At 44.0% G+C, this 23,346-nt stretch overlaps 2 protein-coding genes across 3 annotated transcripts; one reads left to right on the top strand and one right to left on the bottom strand.

Moving 5' to 3' along the window:
- The first annotated feature begins 5,007 nt into the window (after positions 1-5,007).
- LOC100834996 (homeobox protein knotted-1-like 11) lies at positions 5,008-8,744 on the top strand. Of its 2 annotated transcripts, none has more exons than XM_010241622.3 (6): positions 5,008-5,565; positions 6,093-6,213; positions 7,521-7,711; positions 7,788-7,919; positions 8,012-8,148; positions 8,261-8,744. In XM_010241622.3, the coding sequence occupies exons 1-6, from the start codon at positions 5,233-5,235 to the stop codon at positions 8,262-8,264; spliced, it is 918 nt and encodes a 305-aa protein (XP_010239924.1). In that variant the 5' UTR covers positions 5,008-5,232; the 3' UTR covers positions 8,265-8,744. The 2 variants fall into 2 exon arrangements, with proteins under 2 accessions (XP_010239924.1, XP_003563314.1); XM_003563266.4 differs by having other exon boundaries at positions 5,010-5,565; positions 8,250-8,742.
- An 840-nt stretch (positions 8,745-9,584) lies between these two features.
- Positions 9,585-15,286, bottom strand: LOC100837333. The gene is made up of 9 exons (XM_003560308.4): positions 12,692-15,286; positions 12,457-12,593; positions 12,313-12,378; positions 12,079-12,231; positions 11,842-12,005; positions 11,557-11,704; positions 10,664-10,786; positions 10,475-10,562; positions 9,585-10,345 (listed from the first exon to the last, which is right to left on the bottom strand). Exons 1-9 carry the CDS (start codon positions 14,964-14,966, stop codon positions 10,179-10,181), a joined length of 3,321 nt encoding a protein of 1,106 aa, XP_003560356.1. The 5' UTR covers positions 14,967-15,286; the 3' UTR covers positions 9,585-10,178.
- Between the last annotated feature and the right edge of the window lie 8,060 nt (positions 15,287-23,346).

Here is a 23,346-nt window from a genome sequence, read left to right as displayed (position 1 = left end):
GCACACGCACAATTGACGCTGCAGGGGATTTATAAAGGGGAATTGGTACGAAAATTGCTTAGTTAAACGGTAAAAACTGCTCGAGAAAACACGAAGCTCAAGCCTAGAGTGCGATGCAATGCTGAACTCCACTCCGCCAAATCTCTGAGATACACAACAATACGCGCGCCCCGCCAACCCCCGCCCCTAACTGACCCCGCAACATGCAGTTCCGCCCTCCCCCACGCGGCCACCCCAAACCCTATTGAACTCACCGGTGCGCTCCACTACGTTGCCGCAGAGAAACCCGACGCCAACCACGCTGCCGCTCGATGAATCCCGCGATGCGCGCCTCTCGCGTCCGGTTCCTGGACCGACGCAGCGGCGCCCCACGCCCCGCCGAGCGAAATCGCCACTGAACTCGACACCGGAAGCCTCCCTGCGTGGAGGAGACGGAGGGGGAAACATCGGGTGGGGAAAAATGGGGAAAATGGGGGAGCGAGAGGAGCAGCGTGTGGGCAAGACGTACATCTGATCCTGTCCGAAGGGTGGTGTTGCGGTAAGAGATTGATCGCTCGGTCGGCTTCGCTCGCGCCGCATCGGACGGTTCTGAAGCGTGTGTGCCCGACCAGAGCGGAAAGTGCATAAGCTTGAAGCGTTTAGGTTTTTTCTTTGTGTACTCCAGTATCTCTTGCGTTGTGCTAATGCTGCTTCTGTCTAACAAAGTAACAATGTGAGTGATACAATAGTACTCGGTAGCATTTATTTGCAGCTCTGTGCAAAGAACGTAAGTTATACATGCATAGTTGCAATAATTTTGCTGGCCCTTCCTCCATTATTTGTTTGTGCCGCCCCCATTGCTGCCTAGCCGACCGCTGTGAAAATTTGTAATTTTTCATATGTACCTACATATGTAATTATTATTTTGAATTTTATTTTTATATAAAAGAGTCTAGATTCTACTTTCCTTCCGGGGCCCTCGAAAACTTTGGACCATCCCTATCTCTACTCCACTAACAGGATGCAATTATGCAGAATCCCATTTGTTATGTTTCTCCAATCAATGTTCTCATAAGGTTATATATGTGTTGTAATCGGTATTCTCTCCGTTTCATAATTCTTGTCGAAATATTACACATATCTAGACGTTTTTTAGAAATAGATAAATCTATTTTTGAGCAAATTTAAGATGAGAATTAGGAACGGAGTGAGTATTTCTCAACGAAAACAAATTGACAAGGTGTCTACGGTTATATTCCAAGGGCCACTGCAGATTACAAGAGAAGCCCACCATATAGAGTGCAATCCAAACAGTACTAATTAACCAGAAGCTGAACCTGGAATGCTCATGATTAAGCATGATCATCAACCATCATTGCGGGTACAATTGTACAAACCAGAGCACACTCACTCAAATCAACTCTCCTGACCTCCCAAGAACTGGCGCCGACGTGTCGATCTCCGATTGGATGCCTGGTCGTCCAGGACAGTGGGCCCCGCGTGCATGGCTCATGCTTCGTTCCTCGTCGCTGTCCTGCTTTCCGGACCAGCCACGCACCTAAAAAAAAACTTGAAAGAAAATATCACGTCTCCAAAGTCTTGCAAACTGCTGATGACAGTCTCCTTTTCATCTATGAGTAAATTTTACAAAACCACATTTCTTGAGACTAGAGTTTTATCGGGCCGCAGTTATCATTAATAGTCTCACAGAACAACAGTTTTTGGGGACACTTTGTCTCACAGACCCCAAATCAGGTAGATTATGTCGTTTAATGGTTTTTCTGACAGGTGGGGCCCACCTGTCACACGCCACCTCACGCGAACAACCCGTTTTGTTGCCATATCAGCTTCCGGACCCGATCCGAGATGGCGATTTAGGTAGAGACATAACCCTTAACGGGTCCGGATGGGTCCGGAAGCTGACGTGGCAACGAAATGGGTATGACTTGGCATATGTCAAGTGGGTCTCACCTGTCAAAAATACCATCAAACGGCCTAATCTATCCAATTTGGGTTCTGTGAGACAGCTTGCCCAAAAGCTGTGGTTCTGTGAGACTATTAGTGAGAACTGTAGCCCGATGAAACCTATCCCTAAAAAATGTGGTTTTGAAATTTACTCTTTATTTATTTAACCTTTACAGGTCTCACACACACAAGTGGATAATGGGCAAGTGATCCTGAGCAACTTGTTATGGAAATAAACAAAAGAAAGAGATGGACGGATACGGACTTTGGTTTTGGTATTTCTTGTTTTAGATTGAATCATGTATGGTCTCTATTTCTTCCTTCATTGGCCTGACTGTCACGAATGATCATCAGATTAATTAGCCAATTAGGTTTCTATTTCTTCTTTAGCTGCATTTAATTAATTAGGTCTCGATTTGATATCTTCTTTAAGTAGCCCGCTTTGCAAGAAGCTCCATATGGGATTAATTATCATGGCGCAAATCGGGTATCGACGGTTCCAGGATATATACTCCATCCGTCCCATAATTTTTGTTTCAAATTTTTCAAAAAATGATGTATCTATTACTAAAAATCGTTTAGATGCTTATAATATTTTAACAAGAATTATGGGATGGAGGGATCACTCGGTTTTTGTAATTTGAAAGTACGGAGTATATTTCTTTTCCATGTCAGAAGGGACAAGAATCGGTGATAAGATTAGTGGTGGTTTTGGTCAGAAAATTCTCCAAAGTGCGCGAGCAATTATTAGCCGGCAAAGCTAGCCAAAGCTTTCAGCTTGATTTGTGCAAAAACGACGTATATACGTGGTCCAGCGGCACTCCAATGCAGTCATCACAATACGGCTTTCCGGGTATTAATAAATATCTTGCTGCTACGACGACTCGTACGTCTCAGCGTTATCAAAACGTATTTTTCAGTAGAGCAACGCTACGTGTCTGATAATAATGAGTAAAGTCCGTTTTAAACCTTGTGCATGTAGAGTTTGTCCAAATTAAACCTCTACCTCTAAATCTCTGAAGTTGGCACTCTAACCTTTTTAATCCGGTTAAAACTAGCCTTTGATTCGTTTGACTGGCCGGAAAAAGAGAGATACTAACGCCTCTTATTTACATCCACTGACATCATGGCCTTCATATTCATCTTCTTCCTCGAGTTCTCTTTTTCAGCGGCAAGAGAACGATGAGAAGGTGCAGGTGCAACAAGGCGTCTGTAGGAAATTTAGTTTTGCGGCCTAATCCCCTATTCCTCTACAGGAACAATGACCTCGTTGTTACTCAGGATCATCTTCTGAAGCGAGCAGATGGCATCGAGTGGCGGAGAGGTACCCGTAGGCTGTTGCCAAATTTCCAGCCGCAGTGTAATGTCCCACCAATATTAAATTCCTGCAGCAATTAGCGGTAGCCCATAGAAATAATTCCGTAGCTTGCAGTAGTTCAACCATGGAGTATATCACGTCACATGAAGTTAGGCTGTTTCCTCCTCGATTATCATGTGCAAGCTCCTGTAGCAATGGAAAGTGAAATTAGTAGACTAGTACCTCAATTCCCGTGTGCAGCCACGGAGACCGTTGTTCCGGATGATTCAGACGTCCACGGCACGGACGAGTTGCCCCTGTTCTCCTGCACGCGGAGGCCACAGAAGCGGCAAATCCGGTGGAGGAAGAGGCTGGAGGCGCCTCCGGACGAAGCGCATCGGCCGGCAGGGCCGCACCGGCTTGATTCGAGGCAGCAACCGTGGTTCCTGGCGGCGGCGAATCCGATGAAATGAATTCGAGGAAGAAGATGAATATGACATGTGGGGCCATGATGTCAGGCGCTGTAAATAAGAGATGTTAGTAATACCAGTCAGGATCACTCTTTTCCCGGCCAGCCAAACGAATCAAAGGTTAGTTTTGACCGGGATTAAAAAGGTCAGGGTGCCAACTTCAGGGATATAAAGGTGGAGGTTTGATTTGTACAAGCTCTACAAACACAAGGTTTAAAATGGATTTTACTCATAAATAATCGTCCGGATGTATTTACAAACATACTCCCTCTGATTCTAAATTCTTGACTCAAATTTGCCCAAATATGAATGTATCTATTTTAAAAAAGTGTCTAGATACATGTAATATTTCGACAACAATTTAGAATCGGAGGGAGTACTCAAAACTCATCGATCTGTTTGTGTGTGGACCTTGGTTAAATTAAAAAAATTGTATGCAATTTCCTCTGAGCAAATTGAGGGCCTATTTGGATCCAATAAAATTTCAATGGACTTCTATATTTTTTTTCCCTATAAAGCCTCTTTGGTTCAAAGGAATTGATACTCCCAAATTTGCATGGATTGATTTCCTACCGCCCAATCTCTAGCAAAATGTTACTCCCTCCGACCCATATTACTTGTCGCAGATTTAGCACAAAGTTGTACTAATCAATGACAAGTAATATGGATCGGACGAAGTAGATCTTTTGGAGAAAAATCTTTGCCCTATGATAACTTTTGCATACAGTAATCTTTATGCAAAACTTCTGTATTTTTTCTGCGACGCAACCAAAACAACTTTTATCACTGATTTCCGTGTTTTCAATTCTTAGATTGATTACATATCCCATTTCTGCACTTTTCTTATTCCATATGTTCTGTTTTATGATTTCCGCGATGTGATGCAAAGAAGCCCTAAGCCTCTTTTCTTTTTTGTTCTTGAGAGGCCCTAAGGATAACTCCAATGGGGAGACTCATTTTGTCCATTTGCATCCGTTCGAACACAGTGGTCCGTTTTTTGGTCCGCCGTGACCCATTTCCATCTCAAATTTGGGGTGGAAATGGGTCGGGACGAACATCATCATTTGCACATCCTTTTGCACCTTTTTTCCTGCGGTCCACATGTCCATGACTAATAAAACGGATCAAATGGGTGACCTTATTAGGGGCACTGACAGATCCAAACGAACAAAGGAGTAATTTTTTTTCAAAACGGACATAATATGGGTCGCTCTAAGTCTAGTGTCAAAAAGAAAAAAAAATTGCCTTAAGGCTGATCCTGAGACTGAGTCACGTGCGAAGAAGCGCGAGAGCATACAGAGCCAGCAAGCAGCCGTCACTCTCGGACTCTCCTCCTTGCTCTGCCCCCGAGCCGAGCCGAGGTCCCCCATTCCTCTGCTTCCAAAGCAAACCTACAGGCTACACCCAGCCCATCCCTTCTCCTCCAGTCCACAAATTCGAGGTGGTACCACTCGCGGGAGGGGGCAGGTACACGCTGCTGGCTGCTGCGCCTGCGCTGCGACCCGCCGCGGGCAGGTGCGCATGGCGTTCCACTACCAGGACCACGGCGCCGCCGCCGCCGCCGCGCTGGCCATGGACGCCGCTGCGGCGGGGGTGAACCCTAACAGCGGCAGCAGCTTCGGCACGCCCGGAGGCGGTGGCGTGGGAGGCGTGGGGTGGGAGAGGGAGAAGGCGGCGGTGGAGGCGCACCCGCTGTACGAGCGCCTGCTGGAGGCGCACGTGGCGTGCCTCCGCGTCGCCACCCCCGTCGACCAGCTCCCACGCATCGACGCGCAGATCGCCGCGCGGCCACCGCCCGCGCCCGTGCCGCCCGCCGCTGCGCACTCCGGCGGCGAGGAGCTCGACCTCTTCATGGTGAGAGACCCAACCAACCCAAGGGCGTCCGGCCGGTTGTGTCGTGTACTCGTGTTGTTCTATTGTTTGGCTGTGTGGACTCCGTGGTCGAGCAGTTCTCCTAAGCTTGCTTCTATGGACTATGGATGGTATTTGGGGGTGGTGGTGGTATTGAAATTGGCTGTTCAGGATTGAAATTTTGAATAATTTGGGACCGATTTAAATTGGTTGCATAGGAGATTATCAGGCCAGTAGTACCTAATTCCTGCCGCTGCTCCGGCGTAAAATAGTCTCTTGAACTGAATATGCTAATTCATGGCTTGATTGATTCATTAATTGCCCTTCCTAGTTGCAAAGAATTTAATTTCTGCTTCTTGTGGTTATGAGGTGCTGTCTCATTTATTTATTTTCAACTACAAGTGTCCCAGCCTTGTTTGTCAAGAGCTCTTCTTTTAGCTTCGGAATGACAATCCTCTTTAGGTAGTAGCATAATCAGATTTGCTTCACTCCCTTTACTCTGTTTGAAAATATTCTCCTTTTTCTTGCAGACACATTACGTGCTGCTCCTTTGTTCCTTCAAGGAACAACTCCAGCAGCATGTGCGTGTTCACGCCATGGAAGCGGTGATGGCCTGCTGGGAGCTTGAGCAAACTTTACAGAGTCTTACAGGTAGCACAGAGCTTCTTCTACTTGATAAGAGTTCAACTTGAAGATATGTGCTTCTTCAGTTCTTTAGGAAGAGGATTTTTACGATCTGTACTTCTGTATTATAATTTTTGCTGCTCTACTCCCACTGTATGGGAACAATAAGTATCATGCTAGCAAGGAGGAACGCCATCTTATGGGGCCTTTAGCAACAGCAGATATTGACTTGGCCATTCCCTCCATTGTTGCCACCCTTGAAAGTCTTATTAGCTACAGAAATTACAAATTGGGCCCACCTTTTTATTAGTATCTTTCCCTCTTTAAGGATTGCTTGCTTACTAAGTGTAATAGTTACAATAGTCTCAAAAAAAAAGTACAATGGTTACAAACTTAAGTTATTGAACCTGACTTGAAAGTACTGATACCTTTTGAGACTTGAGTTCGGTATATGTTGGCAGTTGTCCTTGAACCTTGGAGGGTTGAACCAACCCTGCAACTGAACTCATGGTACCTCGCAATCATAATCTCCACTGAATAGTCCTGATCAAGTTTCCCTTACCATGATTATTGTGCAATTAGCTTACAGACAGAACAGCCATGGAAGTCGGAATATATATAAGGAACCATCACACAAGGGGTACCCTTTGAGGTACTCCATGTTGCTTTTCGAGAAGGCATCAACATAAGTAGAAAGAGTAACAATATTGATTTTAGGTTACCTGAAATTTGGATAAACATTAATTTGTCCGTATAGGATAAGAAGCTCGTTTTGTAGTTAGAAATTTTACACATCAGTGAAGGCTTCCAAATATGTTTTCTAGTACCACTGAAATAGATTCATGGTTACAAAAGGCACTGACACGGGTAGATGGTTTTGTACTGTACTTTAATTAGTGGGAGCTCGCTTGTATATAATACTATAGTTTTTTTTACTTGCTTAGACAAATATGTAGCGAATAATTGCGACTATTCTGTCTATGGGCAGTCAACTATGAGAAAACTATGTCAATACCCATTCACACTGTAAACTGATGTTGTGAAAACCAAAGGGGGCAGTTTCCAGTTTTTTTGTGGACACTACAAGTTTGCATGATTTGTTTGAATGTGTAAGCATCAGCTTATTTGCATCAGTCAACCATTGAGAAGCATAATGCTGAACATGGGAGGCGTACTGCATAAATTAATAGTGCTTTCTGCCTGGAGCAATTGAATAATAAACCTAGGGCAAATTTAAGTCTACATTTGACTAAGGGAATATGAATTATAGATTTGACCAACATAAGCTGGACATTGACCGATTTGAGTTGGACCAATATCTACACTTCCTGTAGGGGCTTCTCCTGGTGAAGGCACCGGGGCAACTATGTCTGATGACGAAGACAATCCGATCGACACTGAGAGCAACATGTTTGATGGAAATGACGGGTCAGATGGTATGGGCTTTGGCCCCCTGATGCTAACCGAGGGTGAGAGATCCTTAGTTGAGCGTGTAAGGCAAGAACTGAAGCATGAGCTTAAACAGGTAAAATTACTGTCTTCCTACTTCTCAGGTTTTACCATGTTGTTGCGTTAACACTTAACAAAACTCCTTACTCCAGGGGTACAGAGAAAAGCTTATCGATATTAGGGAAGAGATACTTCGGAAGCGAAGAGCTGGGAAACTCCCAGGAGACACAGCATCTACTCTGAAAGCTTGGTGGCAGGCCCATGCAAAATGGCCATACCCAACTGTACGTGACAGCTCACAGACACAATGGTCAACCTTTTTACCTGCAATTTTCATTCTGCTGTTGATGAGCATCTTCCGTAACTTTTTGCTTAGGAGGAGGACAAGGCTCGTCTGGTGCAGGAAACAGGGTTGCAACTAAAGCAGATCAATAATTGGTTCATCAACCAACGTAAACGGAACTGGCACAGCAACCCTACCTCGTCGTCATCAGACAAAAGCAAGAGAAAAAGGTATGTTTCATGGCAATTCAGCTGAAAAAAAGAAAAGAAATTGTTTAAGCTTGACACCTTTTCTTGTTTCCATTGCCCGTGTGTTTGATTCTCGAAAAAAGGAGCAATGCAGGTGATGGCAACACCGAGCAATCCTGGTAGGACGCGGTTGGAGGATGCATATGTAATGTAAATAACGCTTCCATTGGGGAAAATGGCTTGATCTATATTTATTGCTCCCTGAGTCGACCATTCCGACAGGAGTTTCCTGGACCAAATATCTGCACCACCACCCCCCTGCAGAAAACAAAACAAAACAAGATTAACCATGTGATATAGCGGGCTTACCAGAAAGTAGCTTTCGCGTTTCGGTACTGTCTATTTTGTGGGGTTTTGTAGCTGTTAAGGGATGGTGCTGCCTTGTGTTGGTAACCCAGCAATTCGGGTGTGTACATTGCTGTCGTAATTTGCTTGTAAAGTATTGTGTTGTATTCTGTGGTCATGCGTGCCTTGGTGGTGTTGTATATTTGCATTCGTGAACATTGATCATGATGCTTCGTAGGCTCAGTTGATGCCATTGTTGTTGTTGACGTTATTGTTGCTAGTTTCCTACCTGATTGTTTGTCAATTGAGCAAAGTCGCTTATAAGAGTCTCTATCAAGTGTCAACGGAACCATCATGAGGTTCCTTCAGCAAGCAAACCTCAAAGCAGATGATCACCTGGAAATGCCTGAATGTTCAATGTAAAGCTGCTCTGAAGTCTGTAGCCTGTAGGCAGATTCCATTCCATTGTCACGCATAAAATCCTGGCTTTTAATGATTTCATCTGGCGGTAGGGTTGCCGCAGCAAACATTTTTCGTTTGAGAGTTCCAACAACAAAAAATGGAGTCTCGTGATTTCATAACTTGGGCCACGCGCACGTATCCAGATCTGATATTGACCTTGGGATGCATGTCATGTCATATTGTTGCATGGGTTCTTCGGGGCAGCCAAATTCACGACTCGCTAGACCGGATCGTTGGATCCCGGCCTTCGCCTATGGGGACCGCCGGATCGGTATTCCAAGCCTGGTAGTAGAAACAATGGCTCACTTGCTTGGCAGGGGTATGAGCGCTGGTACAAACTTCAAACTACAGAAGGTTGACCCGGGTGCATTCTTGCTCTTCTTTTTACAGGATGCAACAGCTCTGCTTTCATTGAATCAAGATGGAGATTTTACAAATGAATATCGAGATAGCACATCCCATCGCTACAAGAACAATCACCTGCAACCACAAGGAGGCCTTGCAAATCGCCCAGCACCACCTCCTAACTCAGCAGCCGTAACCTGATCTCAAACAACAATTTCAGCATCACATCCAATTTCATGGTAAATAACCATAAATCAAATCCGAGCCTTCTCGCACAGATTATATGAATCTACAAAGAAGAAATATAAATAAATAAAATAAATAAATAAACAAACAAACAATCAACACAGGAATAAAGGTGACTGGAATTTTTACAAGGATAGTACTGAACGATTCGGTATACAGGAGACACAAAAACCAAGCTGCAGCGCTTGCTGTTACAAGCCAAGGACCTCACTCTCAGTTTCCCAAAACTTGTACTATTACCAACCAGATACAATCAGTTCGAATTCAGACTGACTGACCAACCGACCGACCCAACCGACGAACCGACTTCCAAATAACTCAATTATTACCCAGAAAAGGGGGAAAATAAAGGAAGAGAAAACAAAAATATAGGACTCTCTATAACCAACAATAGACCGACTTATTAAACGGAGCTCTAAACCAAAGGTATAAATGAATGAATGGGGAGGGATCTGGGACGTCCATTGCGAGACACTTCTAGACACAGGGGGGGCTGGTAACTTATGATTACAAGATATGAAACAATGAAGGGGTATGAACAGATCCTAGGGACACAATGGATGCATATATATGCTGAATTCCTAGACACGCAATAACGGCGGCACTGAAGAACTTGTCCACGGATGGCACCCCACAAGTTTGAAGATTGCTGTCCCTGGTCGGTGGCCTTAGGTTTACACCCTCTGGGGGGGTGCAGCCATGGAGCGCAACCGGACAGCAATCTGTGTAAAGCTTGGCCGTTCAGATGGTTCCGTCGCCCAGCATTGCTCCATCAGTGATTTCCACTCCAGGTCACATGAGTCGGGCACCGGCGGTCGCAGAGTGTTGCTCACTATGCCACCTGCCAACAAATGAACAGTTCAAGTTATTCAAGTTTTGAATCCAAATCCACGACTATCTACTGCATGTGTCTCCTGTGAGTGTATCACTTGAGCTTTATATAAATCTCTCATCGGCAAACTGTACTAACCGATAATAACACCATAATGCAAATCTGCATATGGTTCTTCTCCTGTGAGGAGTTCCCACAGAACAATCCCAAAAGAGAAGACATCAACCTGAGAGGAGCATACCAATATTGATGTGTGAGTTAAACGTGAACATAAACTCAGCATCTAAAAGATGCAGGCACAGAAGCAATATAAATGGATCAGCAGACCTTTTCAGAAACCAAGCTGCTACTTCCATTAAGAAGTTCTGGGGCCATCCATGGAAGCGTCCCCCTCACACCACCAGAGATGAGGGTCTGACACTTGACTTTAGAAAGCCCTAGATCGCCAACCTGCATCATCCAAGAACATCATTGCAAATATAGAAACAAGAATGCTGTTAACCTAAACAAAACAGATGACAATTTGTTGGCATGAGTAGATTTGGTCATGTTGACAGTTCACATATGCAATATTGCAATTGCATATGACAATGCAATATTGCAATTGCATATGACAATGCAAAATATTCAACGTGCAGCCTTGATTATCCTATACACAATATGGCACAAATGTCTAGCTGATCCACTAAGAGATGACAAAATTCAGATGGCAAACAAGTGATTCTGAAGTCTATACGAAGAGGTCTTTGATATATTGTGTAGCCATGCGTTACCAGGATGGAGTGCTACTCCATGATCCAACCATACATATCCCATGTTCTTCAAGTGTGAACAAAACATGCCTCAATTTCATCTGCATTGATCCTTCGCTAAATCTAAATCAAAGGTGTCTAGCTGAAGATAATAAATTCATCAACTGGTTAAGCAGCAGCACATTCTAGCCCACATGAAAGTCCAGTCCTATCAGCAATTCTCAAGCAGCGAAGCTAAATGCCCATATTGTAATCACAACAAGCGTTGTATGTATATTCCAACTAAGAATAAACTGCAAGCACAAGGGTGCTAAAAATGATCATTACTGCCTAATTTTGAATGTCAATATAGGATGGACTGCATAATATCAAGCATGGAGAACACGATACACGAGAAGAAACAACAGTCCCGCAAAGAACAGCAACAAGCCAACAATAGAATAAAAACAGAAGAAATGTGCATCTTACCTTGCATATTGGGCGTTGAGGATCCCTTAAATTAACAAGTAAATTGTCACTTTTCAGGTCAAAGTGCACTATGTTCTTGTTATGCAAGTACTCCATTCCAAAAGCTGTATCCATGGCAATAATTAGCCTCTTCCGCCGATCAAGGCTCCTACAGAAGCAGAGAATTTTATAACCTTCACATTCATGTAAAATTACCACTTTCCGTTCTTTAAGATGTAACCAAAGATTACATACAAACCATATGATAGAGTGTTATACATAGCAAATTGAAAATAATGGACATACTTGGCATTCTTCAGCAAAGCTGTCCTAAGTGAGCCATTGACCATATATTCTGTAACCGTGGCAATGGATCCCCCAGGTCCATCTAGAACAACACCATAGAAGGCCACAACATTAGGGTGATGCAGATCTGCAAGGTTGGACGCTTCGTTCCAGAAGTCATTCCGCTGCAAAGATTCAGAATCTATCAGTATGAAAACAAGCATATCAAAGAAGAAATCTGAAGTATGCAAACAATACCATTTTTTCTTGCTCAGATGGCTTCCCAGCGAAACATCTGTCATTGATCCTTTTTATTGCAACATCAGAGCCCCTCCATTTACCATGATATACAGTTCCAAAAGTTCCAGAACCAAGTTCTTGGAGCTCTTCAAGGTCGTCATTCTTTATAATCTGGAACATCAGCATGCGTTAAAAGACACGTTATATTAAATATATGCACTGATTGAAAAAATTATATCTCATGATTGTAACCTGCAAGCGATGGTCATCTGTAACAGGTAATCCTGAAACCCAGTCAACTGGTTTGCTCTTGATAACCTGCACATCTCTCTTGGTTAGCATTGAAGATGACATAAATCAAAGCATATAGGAGCATCTAAGGAATCACGTCCTAACCTCGTTGGTATGAGCTTGCCCCTCCACTTTATTAGTGGCAGCCCCAAGCCCTTCATTCAGCAAAGGAGGTGGAGGCTCATTCCCAGCTAAATGATCCTCTATACCCAGCAACTCCGGATTCGTGATGATACCATCACCTGGGTTCACAGAAAATGGAAATAAGAATTCACGACTTACAACACATTAAGAACATATACTAACAAGGTTTAATTGGATGTGTGGTCAAGCATTAAACCTGTGACAAACCGAGCATGTTCTGCGTGTGCGTCTTTGTGATCTGATTGTTGGGAAAGAGCAACATCTTCAGCTGGGATATTCAAATCCAGCCCTTTGCAATTTAACAAAGGGTTTTGCGAATGGGGATCCTTTGAGCTGATGTTCTCCCTGCTTGCTACCCTCTTAGGTCTTGGTGGCAGTGCATGCACATTACTGAATTGTTGGCCCGGTAAACCAGGATCTTGGAGTTGCTCGACAATTGGAGCATGATTTGTAAATGCTGCTGTTGATACCTGAACACTAGCATTTGGAGGAGCAACGGATGCATGCGGAGCTTCCTTGTGATAAACCTCAGGTAGAACATCCTTCCGCTCACCCATTGGATTAACAGTGGTGTTTGTATACACAAGATCAACACCGTAAGTTGATGGAGGCACACCTGCGTGCCCAACTGTAGCGGCAACATAACTAGCGTAAGGTCCCCCAATGCTCACCATATGTGGCATATGGCTCATGTTGACATGCTGGACATTGTGCAAATAAGGGCTGGCCACAGGAGCTGGCGGCATCGATTCAGTTGGAGGTACTACCTTTGGTTCATTGACATCAAAAAAGGTGTTGGTGTTGCTCAGATGAACCTCTTTTACCTGAGAGTGTTCTGGTGTTGCATTCTGGGGTAAGCCATTCTCAAGCGGCGGGGAATACATCCTTTGTTCAGTGGCACGAGAAACCTCGCTGGGGCTCACCCGTAGTGAATCCATCATCCTGTCCACATTTGCCATATAGGTTGGCACAGCCACGGGTGCCACTGAAGGCACGTTATCACGAAGCAGTTGTCCATCCTCCCGATGCCTAGAATTGCCACTTAAACTGCCTTCACCATCAAGCGGATTATTGGGACTACCTTGCTTCACTGGATACTGAGCCATTACATGGCCTGGAGGTAATTGCTGCAGCATGGTTTGTTGGTGAGAGCTTGCAACATCAGAATGTGCGGAATTTGGAGAGACCATCTCATTGGACATCACGGGGATATGGTTATATCCATAAGTGGGTTGCAACTGCTGTGGTGGCAATGGCTGCTGCTGCACATAGACATGCTGATGGAAGCTGGCAGGATCAACTGGCAATGGGTTTGTAATGCCTTCCATCTTCGGCGCATATGCCCTTTCCCTTTCAGGCTGCACTGGATGCATATGCGTGTAACCATAGGCCCCCATTTGAGCAGGTATTTGCCGCTCTGCCATCATGATCCTTGCCACATCTTCAGGCCGCAGGCTCATGAACACAGGCCCCTGCCCCGCCCCGCCATGCACATCACCAACGTACTCATTCATGACAGGGTCAGAGTGAGCATGAGGCAGAGCCTTCAGGCACATATTGCAGTCCTCAATCCAGGCCGCGTTTCCTGGTGGCGGCTGATTCAGACCCTGCATAACCTCTCTATGATCGTTCATGAACACAGGTGGTAGTGGTGGCAGCTGTGACAGTGGCTGCCGGTACCTTGCCGCCTCTGGATGCGGATGTGGGTTTGGCTGTGGAGCCCTCATTTCAGCAGCACTCTCCTGGGGCTTCACAGGGGCAGGCGCAGGAGCAGCATTGGTGAAGACATCAACAAGCGGCTGTGGCTGTTGCTGTTGCTGTTGCTGCACAGTAAACGCCGATCTCGCGGCATCATAGGAACAGGTGGAAGTTGGGGAGAGCCCAGTCGGGGAGCCGCCGCCGCCACCACCACCACCTCCTCCTCCAGAAGGAACAGCAGGAGTAGGAGGAGGAGGCCCACCATCCGAGCACTGAGTGGACGACAGGCTCGCGATGCTGTCCTTGCGCACAATGCCGTTGACGGCCTCGAGATACCGAAGCCCAGCATCAAACCCGCCGGCGCCGCCGCCAGCACCCTCGCCCGCCTCGTCCCCAGCCACGGCGGCGTCGGAGACGGGGAAGATGAACACCCGCAGCTTAGGGCTGGCGACGGCCAGCTTGTCGTACTCCTCCACCATGTTGTCGAGATCCTCGGGCGAGGAGACCGAGATGAGCGCGTCAAGCCCCTCGTCGGGGAGCTGGTACTTGACGGCGAAGTGCGCGCCCGTGGCGCCGCCGTAGGCGTCGGCGAGCCGCGCCAGGAGGTCCTGCAGCGCCACCCCGCGCGGCACGGACACGATCCGGGTGTCCCCGCCGGCGTACCGCAGCGTCCCGTCCCCGGGCCGCGGCAGGATGCGCCCGCCGAGGCTACACAGCAGCTTCATCCGCTCCCCACCTCCACCACCGCCGCAGTCGTCCCCGCTGCCAGCCATCCGCGGCGGCGCGGGTTCTCCACCCCCACCCCCTTCCCCCCCGGATCTACCCCTCCAAAGCTCCACACACAAACAAATCGAAAACCACCTACCTCAGCGCCTCCCGCGATCACCCCGAAGCCGGATTCGAGCGAGCCGCCCGAGGATGAGCTCCCGTTGAATTTTTTTTTTCTCTTCTTCTTCTTCTTCGGGGGACGAAGAGAGGAGACGGAATGGGGAGAAGAGAAGAGAAGAGGGGGGAGGGTGTGTGTGTTGTACTCAAAAACCCTTGCCTCTGCTGTTGCTCTGCTGGATTTCTGGGATTTCAGAGCTCCTTTTCTTCTCCGTTTTATATATTTCTCCGGGCGCTGGGTCTTCCTATGCGCGAATTTGGAGCTTTCCATTTGCATTTTCCGGGCGGCATTTGTTTCTTCTTTTTGTTTGCCCTTTTGGTGGAGTGTTTCTTTCCTCTCCCCCTTTCTGTTTTGGATTTTGGAACGTTGGGGGAAGCAAAACCTGGGGCTTCCTGGGTTTCTTGCACGTTGTTTGGGCATAGAAAGCTGTGGTTTTTGTGTAAATCTGGTTTATGGTTTTAGCTCTAACATCCATTTTAAGAAGATGGGGACTAGCTGGTTGGAATTACAAAGGCAAATATTGGTGGTGATAATTTGTTTGTACAATCACATAATGGAATTTCAGAGGCAAATCGGATGATTGTATGATTTAGACATGGTGAAAGGCAAGGGAAGAATAAGTATCGCTAACAAATTAAATCGAGCCGACAGCTACGGATACATGAGACATGTAGCAAATGATTTGATTTGCTTGCACGGCATGGTAGAAGTCAAAGTATTCCCAGCTCTAATTGTAGATGTCGATGTGTGTATTCTGACATCGACATGGGTTATACTAGCACAGGAGTTCCGATGTGCGTCGAAGTATTTAAATCCTTTGGATTTCGGTATGTTGTTATTTTAATTTATTTCTTCCAAGATAAATTGTGGCACCGTCAGATCTATCCTTAACAAAGTGGGCAAACTGGAAAAAAAAGTGTTAAGAAAACTTACAATTTCAGGATTCATGCCCGACATCGATTTTGGCGATGGATTTCAATAAGCTAGGGTTTCCCTGAAGACGGGACAACCAAGGAGGTGCCTTGGGTGCGCGATGGATGAGGGTAACAGGCGGCGTGCAAGGACGAGGGGCGGATGACCTTGATGGTAGGAGGCGATCATCGGTAGAGCCAACGAGCCCTCCAAAACAGGTAGAAGGGAGCGTTTGTGAATCAGGCGTCGATGACTGGCAAAATCAGTGGGGGTATGAGGCACTGGGCGATGGGGAAGGACGAGGAGAGGATGGACTTGATGTTGGGAGGCCATCAACGGCGGGAGGCGATTGTAAATCGGGAGTTCGTGACCGGCGAAATCGACGGGTTAGGGGTGTGAGTGATAAGAGGGGAAAGGGCGGCGGCGAGGAAGGATATCATGAGGTCTTTAGGGTAGTACCAGAAGAGGGTAGGTTTATATAGCCGCGGAGGGATTTTTTTTGGGCAAAAAATTAATGACGCGGGGATAGGTATCACAACCCTCTCATTGTTTTTACCGGTCTTAATTGGATAGCAAAGAAATGAATGTATATATGTCATGTCTATTTTTTTTTGGTATTTGTTTTGAAATTAAGACTAAAATGTCGCTGTATTAGTAAAAAAGTAATCCCTCCACGCATTCTGAGATTCAACTTGGCCCACTAACTGGACCAATGATGTAGTTTGTGTGCCATAAAAAAATGTATAAATGGATCTTTATTCAAAGTTCTCAATGGTATAATTTTTGTGCCGCAAAACATATTATTGGTGTATTTATGGACAAAGTAAAATATTAAAATGTGTGCCGTATAAATTTTTTACAAGACAGGGTGTTAAACTCATGAGGAAGCACAATTGATCTCACTTATTCATGCTCAAAACCTGAAATCTCAAATAGCCAAGTACAATTTTAAACATCTGTTGTTCCTCCTTTGGTTTTAAAAGAGTTTAATCTACTCTCAGGAGGAAAAAGAGTTGGATTAAGTAAATAAAAACAGCAATTAAATGACCACTCCGAAAGGATAAAAGAAATCGTTTAGTCATGCACTTTTTTTATGGGGATAGTCATGCTCTTGTTCAGATGTAGAACATAAGGATAGATATGACTGCAAAATATGCATATATGATAAGTTTAAAAATATTTGTTTCCTTTCATGTTCATTTTCAGATCAATAACAAAAGGTTGTCTATGCTTGCAAAAAAAAAATAGCACACGGGATATGTATAAAAAGATTGTTTTCCTTCATCTTATTGAGTCTTCTTTTTTGATCAAGATCAAGTGTGCGAGAAAAGGGAAGAAACACGTACAAGATAAGTGCAAGAAAGTGTGCTTCCTTTCGTGTTGTTTAGCCTTCTTTTGAGATAAAGAACAAAATATTGGCTCTATTCGCCAAAAAGAAAGTGACAGAAAATGCGTATATGATAAGTCTAAAAAGGTTTGTTTTGGTTTGTCTCATTTGGTCTTCTTTTTGGGGTAAATACTAAGACGTTTGGTACATTTGCAAACAAATAAGATAAAAAGAAACACGCAAAGGATATGTGCAAAAAGCTTCTATTGTTGCGTCTCATTCATTCTTCTTTTTTAGAGCAAGAACAAAATAGTGACTGTGTTTGTAGAAAGAAAGAAACGCAAGTAGATTATGTTCAAAAAGTTTTTTTGTTTTTTTGTCTTCCTTTTTAGACCAAGAACAAAAAATTAGCTATGTTTGTGGACAAAAAAATAAACGCAGATAAGATAGGTCTAAAAAGGTTCACATTTGATCGTTTTTATTTGGTGTTGGGTGTTTTCTTTTTTTTTTTCCCATTTTGCGGAGAGACTGTTGAGAGGTTGAGTTCATTTGAAAAAAAGATGATTCCTTTCGTCTTATTTAGTCCTTTTTTTAGATCAAGATCAACAGCTTAGCTATGTGTGCAAGAAAAACAAAGAAACATATATACGGAGTACAAGAGAAGCGTAAAAAAGTATGGTTTGTTTAGGTTTGTCTCATTTGATCTTCCTTTTTAGATAAGACCAGAATGTTGGCTAGGTTTATGAAGAACAGAAGAAGAAAGAAACGTGCATACGATTTGTTTAAAAAGTTTATAGTGTCTTCATCTTATTTACTCTTCCTTTTCAGATCAAAAACAAAATGCTGAATGTCTTTGCAAAACAAGAAAGAAACACACGTAGGACATGTTTATGAAGTTTTTTTGGGTCCTATTTCTTCCTTTTTTGGATCAAGAATGAAAGTTTAGCTATGTTTGCAAACAAAGAAAGAAACCCCAACACATATAAGGTTGGTCTAAAAGGGTTCATATCCGTTCCTCTTATTCAGTCTTTTTTTTTCGGCATGCATGTAACAAACAGCTGAGTACACTTGCAAAGAAAAATACAATAATCAGAACGAAAGGGTTCTTTAAAAGGACAAGAATACACGTCCTCTTTTGCAACGTACGCAGGAAGATAAAACAAACGGATGCCTCATCTAATTAACTTTACATCAATAAAGACACATTTGATGACCAGGATACCATGACACTACACAAGAACACAGACACAAAGGAGTCCAGCTAGCACGGCAAGCAGTGTCGCCATTCCATCTCCACACCGGCTTTTGTCATCTTCTAATTCATTCATTAATTCATAGCACCATGGAAACAAAAAAAATCATTAAAAAAGGAGTCCAAAAAATTACAAACGGCCGGCTCCAATACTAATTACCAATCAGCCCCCGCTGATTTTAATTAATTTACCCGGTCATTCAGAACTCTGAAGGTTAACCAACCACTAATGTCGGCGCTGCACGTGACGTCTCTCACGTGCCAAGAGTACCTGAGGTGGTTCTTAAAAGAAGAACTACTAAAATTACTCTTCTCCTGCCATGCATGAAGACTTGGCCGTTTTGTTTTTGCCTTTGTAAGAAATCATTTATGGAGGCTAAAAACGACAGATCTGTTCTTGCAGGCTTGCACCCACACTATGAAAGCACATGAAATTGAAGAGCCTTGACCTTAGGTGGAATGCATTGAAAAATACAGCTGGGACTGCTTGAATACAACAGCCCGGAATTCTTAAATTGGATAGCTAGGTTCATTTGCAGGAGGGGTTAATTTCAGGGTTGTGATTAAATGGAATGAGGTTGATCTTTCTTTCTGATGTTGGCATGCATGAAAGGATAGTGGCATGAAAGTATTGTGATCTTTCGACCCGTGCTATTCGCTGAATTTGCAATCTGTAAATCTGTAATTAATCCATAATATTCAGAAAGAAAGAAAGAAAGAAAGAAAGAAAAATGAGTAGCTGGCTAATTATCAGAGTAGCAAGTGTGATTCTTATTCTTCAAAAATAAAAAGGAGTAGAAGCAGTTGCGATGCTTGGCCAGCTAGTTAGATGTCGCTGTCAAGCTGATCTCTTCGTATGGAAACATAGTGCATACTAAATCCACACATACCACTTTATGCAAAAAAGAGGAAAAGAAAGAAAAAGGCTCCCATGAATCAGTCAGGAGTGAGCTAAGCAAAGATGATACCCTGGACATTGGTGGGCTTAATCAGGAGAGAGCGGGCCCGGTCGGCAGACAGAAAGATGGAACATAGAACTATCAGATATTCAGATAATTCTAAAAAAAAATCAGATATTCAGATGGATCAGTCAGCACGGCGTATAGCAAAATTACAATTATAATTAAGCAGCAGCAAAATGGAGCTAGAGCTAGATCGAGAGCTAGAATGGTGGGCCCATGGAGCTTGGCTATCCAAATCGAGGATGTTACCATTTGCCCCAACATCTCCATCGGAGAAGAGGATCCATAGAATAATACTCCCGCTTTAAGCAGATTATTAAGGCCTTTGACAGCTTCCTCACAGGTGGCGCAATCATCATCAGCACTTGAGCAGCAGCTAGCTAGCTATAGCATGGATATGGATCATGGATCATCTTTATACTAATTTATATAGTCAGTACGATGTTACCGGTAAAAGTAATATACAATCGAGATCAGGATATATGCATCCTGCTTTTGGGTTCTCAAAATATCTGTGGAGTATATCAGCGATGTGTTCCAAATGGGGCCAGATTAATACTGAAATGTTGAAGTATCGTACTGCTCCCTCCACTGCTCCCTCCGTCCAACAACAGGAGCATATTAGATTTCGGTTGACCAAACTTTTACTTCACGAATATATGACTAATGTGATCAAAATCATAACCTAAGTAAATATCCTTGAGTAGGAATATAATGAATATGAATATATATTAATAGAGTAATTTGTGGTCAAAGCAATGGTCAAAGAAAGCTAATACGCCTCTTATTGTTGGACGGAGGTAGTACTACTCCAGTATATTCTTGTGCCGTATATTTTGGTTTAGTTCTGATCGACGTACGTACTATATGTAGCGCAGATTCCGGCCTGCTCTGCAGTAGTTACCAATAACTTGCCTAAGATTCCTTGTACTTATGGACACTTTTTTTTACAGCTGTTTAGTACCCATCATTTGAGATTAGAATTCAGCAATTCATTTCGAATTCCAAAAACGAACTTGTTTGGTTGGCACGGAATTGGCCACGGGAATTTAATTTCAAATTCCATGGAACTGTACTATAACCAATCCCAATACCTCTCCAAATGCCATCATTTCTCTGGAATTATCTCTCACTCTACGAATCCATGTGGTAGACAAACATAATTTTTGAACAATGAATTCAAATTCAACCAAATGAAATCTTATCAAAAATTGGATTTCATTTCATTTCTACCAAATGAAATGAAAGGATGGTTACTAAACGGGCTGTTAGGGAATCCAGCTCCAGTTGACTGACAGAGACCCAAGCTGATATCTCTCTTATATATACGTCTTGATGATCTGCTTCTTTGCAATGTCTTTGATAGTTTCCATCGAACGTTTGGATCTGCATTATAGCAGCAATGTACAAAAACCTTAATTAGGCCTCCTTCTTTTCGGCTTACAGGACGAGTCGGAGAAGCTGCTCCCCCCCAGCTTCCGGGAGAAGCCGCACTAAATTTTTTGCTAGGTTTTCAAATTAGGTTAGGCTAACAAATTTCAAATGCGGTTTCTCTAGAAAGCTGGTTGAGAGCAGCTTCTCGAAGAACTCCATCCTAAAAACCGAAAAAAAAGCATGTAATGTCTTTCCAGGACGAATAAAATTAAGCCAATCCTGGAGGCTGGTCGTCGTCCTCTCATCCTCCGATGCTAATCAAATCAAATAATTAATCTAAGGCCAGCTTTAAAAAACCGTACGGGCGCCAGGGTACTTGCGCCTGGAACTCCACCACCTCTGCTGCTGTTGCTTCCTCTGTCTACAGCTTGAGCTCTCGCCATTATTTATAGTACCCTTTCTCCTTCGGATAAATAAAATATGTCGTACATTTTGTGCTAAATTAGTACAAATTTTATACTAAATGTGTTAAGTTAGTACAAATTTTATACTACGATGCAGGAGTACTGCTAATTACGAACCCTTTCCTGCCGTTCTCGTCTGATGTCGGCAATGCGGGACTCCACGCTGGCCCGATTCGATTTCCTTGGCTTCCTGCAGCCTGCATCTTTGACCGGGCCGGCATATATGTTTATAATTGAAGGGGTGGATTTATTCTGTGCTTGTGTAATTAATTGCCGTCGGATTAACTTGTCGATCGTGCCTTTCAGGTATCATGTTTGGATCTAGCTAGGTTGCGTGCTACCGTTAATTTAATTATCTAGGTCTAATTTGCATATGCATTTCTCGCATGTGCGACATGAATCGATGAAATAGCTAGAGGGGATCGAGCTTGTTTAACAGAAAAGAAGAGCGCACGTCGTTTGGCACGTGAAGCTAATTAAGCTGCAGATCTTGCTATCAGATTTAGATCTCAGTGTGCACCTTTTTATTTCAATTCTACTAGCTCCCTCCATTTCTGTTCATGAGTTGTTTTAGTTTTGTCTTATAAGTCAAAAAAATTCTTAGTGTTTGACCAAATTTATGTTAAAAAAATTCTACCGATGTTTACAACGCTAACTAGTTTTATTAAATCCACCGTGGTTAGGAGCTGTTCCTAGGTCTGCTAGCAGGATCAATGCGCCTCTCTCTTTTGTTTGGACGGGAAAATCATTAGATCTTCGTCTTCCGGCCTTTTCTTGCCATGGAAACATATGTTCCCTATATATGTATATGCATCTCCTCCCATGCTGCACTCATTCAGCAAGCGCGCAACGGATGCTGCATGTACTGGCAGCCCATGATGCATGATCACCTCCATATGGAAAAAAGAAAATGTGGGATCTTTTATTATTATTATTATTATGTACAAAAGAAGAAGAAAAATACTACCGCCTCCACGAAGCAAACCGCACACACACACATACACAAAAAAAAAGAATCACAGCACCGAAAAAATAGACGAAACGAGAAGTTTAGGGGACACAAAAGTTTGGGCCGTTATTGGCTTCAAATCGGCAAACGACAGGGAACAGAACAGAGGCGATGGTGGGGCTAGCAGAAGAAAATAAAAGGCAACGACCGCCGGCCCACGATGGAAAGCATGTATCTCTCGGCCTTTTCAAGTTGATTTTTCTCTTTTCTTTGGTAGAGAGCGAACTGTCATAGTGGCCGCTGCTCTTTGGGCTCTCGAGCGTGGTCTGAGCGTTGAACTTCAGCTTAGGCCCGGCCCGGCCCACCCCAGCCCAACCAATGAGAGTACAAAAGTTTCTTTGACTGAACCACGATTGTGCTCTCTCTCAAAAAAAAAAAAGACTGAACCACGATTGGAAAATTAAGGCTACACAAGGGACAAGGCTGCGTCTGGTATTATGATCCACCAAAATTGCAAAACACGTTCAAATTCTGAGTCTCGATCGCGTTCAACTAGAATCAGCTTATTATCAGCAGATAGGCGAGTAACCGCGACTGGCTGGGCTCTCGATCAAAAGCCCGGGAGAGATGAGCAAATTAACATCTCAATCAGCTCACACAAACCTGATATTGACACTTATGAGACGGAGGAGTTTTGCAGACTCTGCCTGCCTGCCAGGATGGGTCGAGACAAATGGCAGGAAGAAAGCTTCACTTTCGGACCCTGACAAACTACATGACCGTAGTGTAATTGTCAATCTGTTTCCTAGTACTACTACTGGTAATGCTTTAGCTGGAGAGTAAAACGGCTGAGCTGAGCTCACACTGCTCTGCTCTGCTGTGCTCGCAGTCACATACAGTCAAGCAGGAAGGTGACCGTTTGGAAGCGACCGGCGAAAAGGAAACGACTATCTTCAGTCGGCGTGCATCGGATCCCCACGCAGATTTTCTTTTCCGCTAGCTTCCTTCCTTGAGATAGATAGATACT

The sequence above is a fragment of the Brachypodium distachyon genome, chromosome 1 (assembly GCF_000005505.3).
Source record: "Brachypodium distachyon strain Bd21 chromosome 1, Brachypodium_distachyon_v3.0, whole genome shotgun sequence".
In the NCBI taxonomy this organism is placed as follows: domain Eukaryota; kingdom Viridiplantae; phylum Streptophyta; class Magnoliopsida; order Poales; family Poaceae; genus Brachypodium; species Brachypodium distachyon.
Note: the sequence above shows the minus strand (reverse complement) of the source record. Positions and strands in the feature narration are given on the sequence as shown.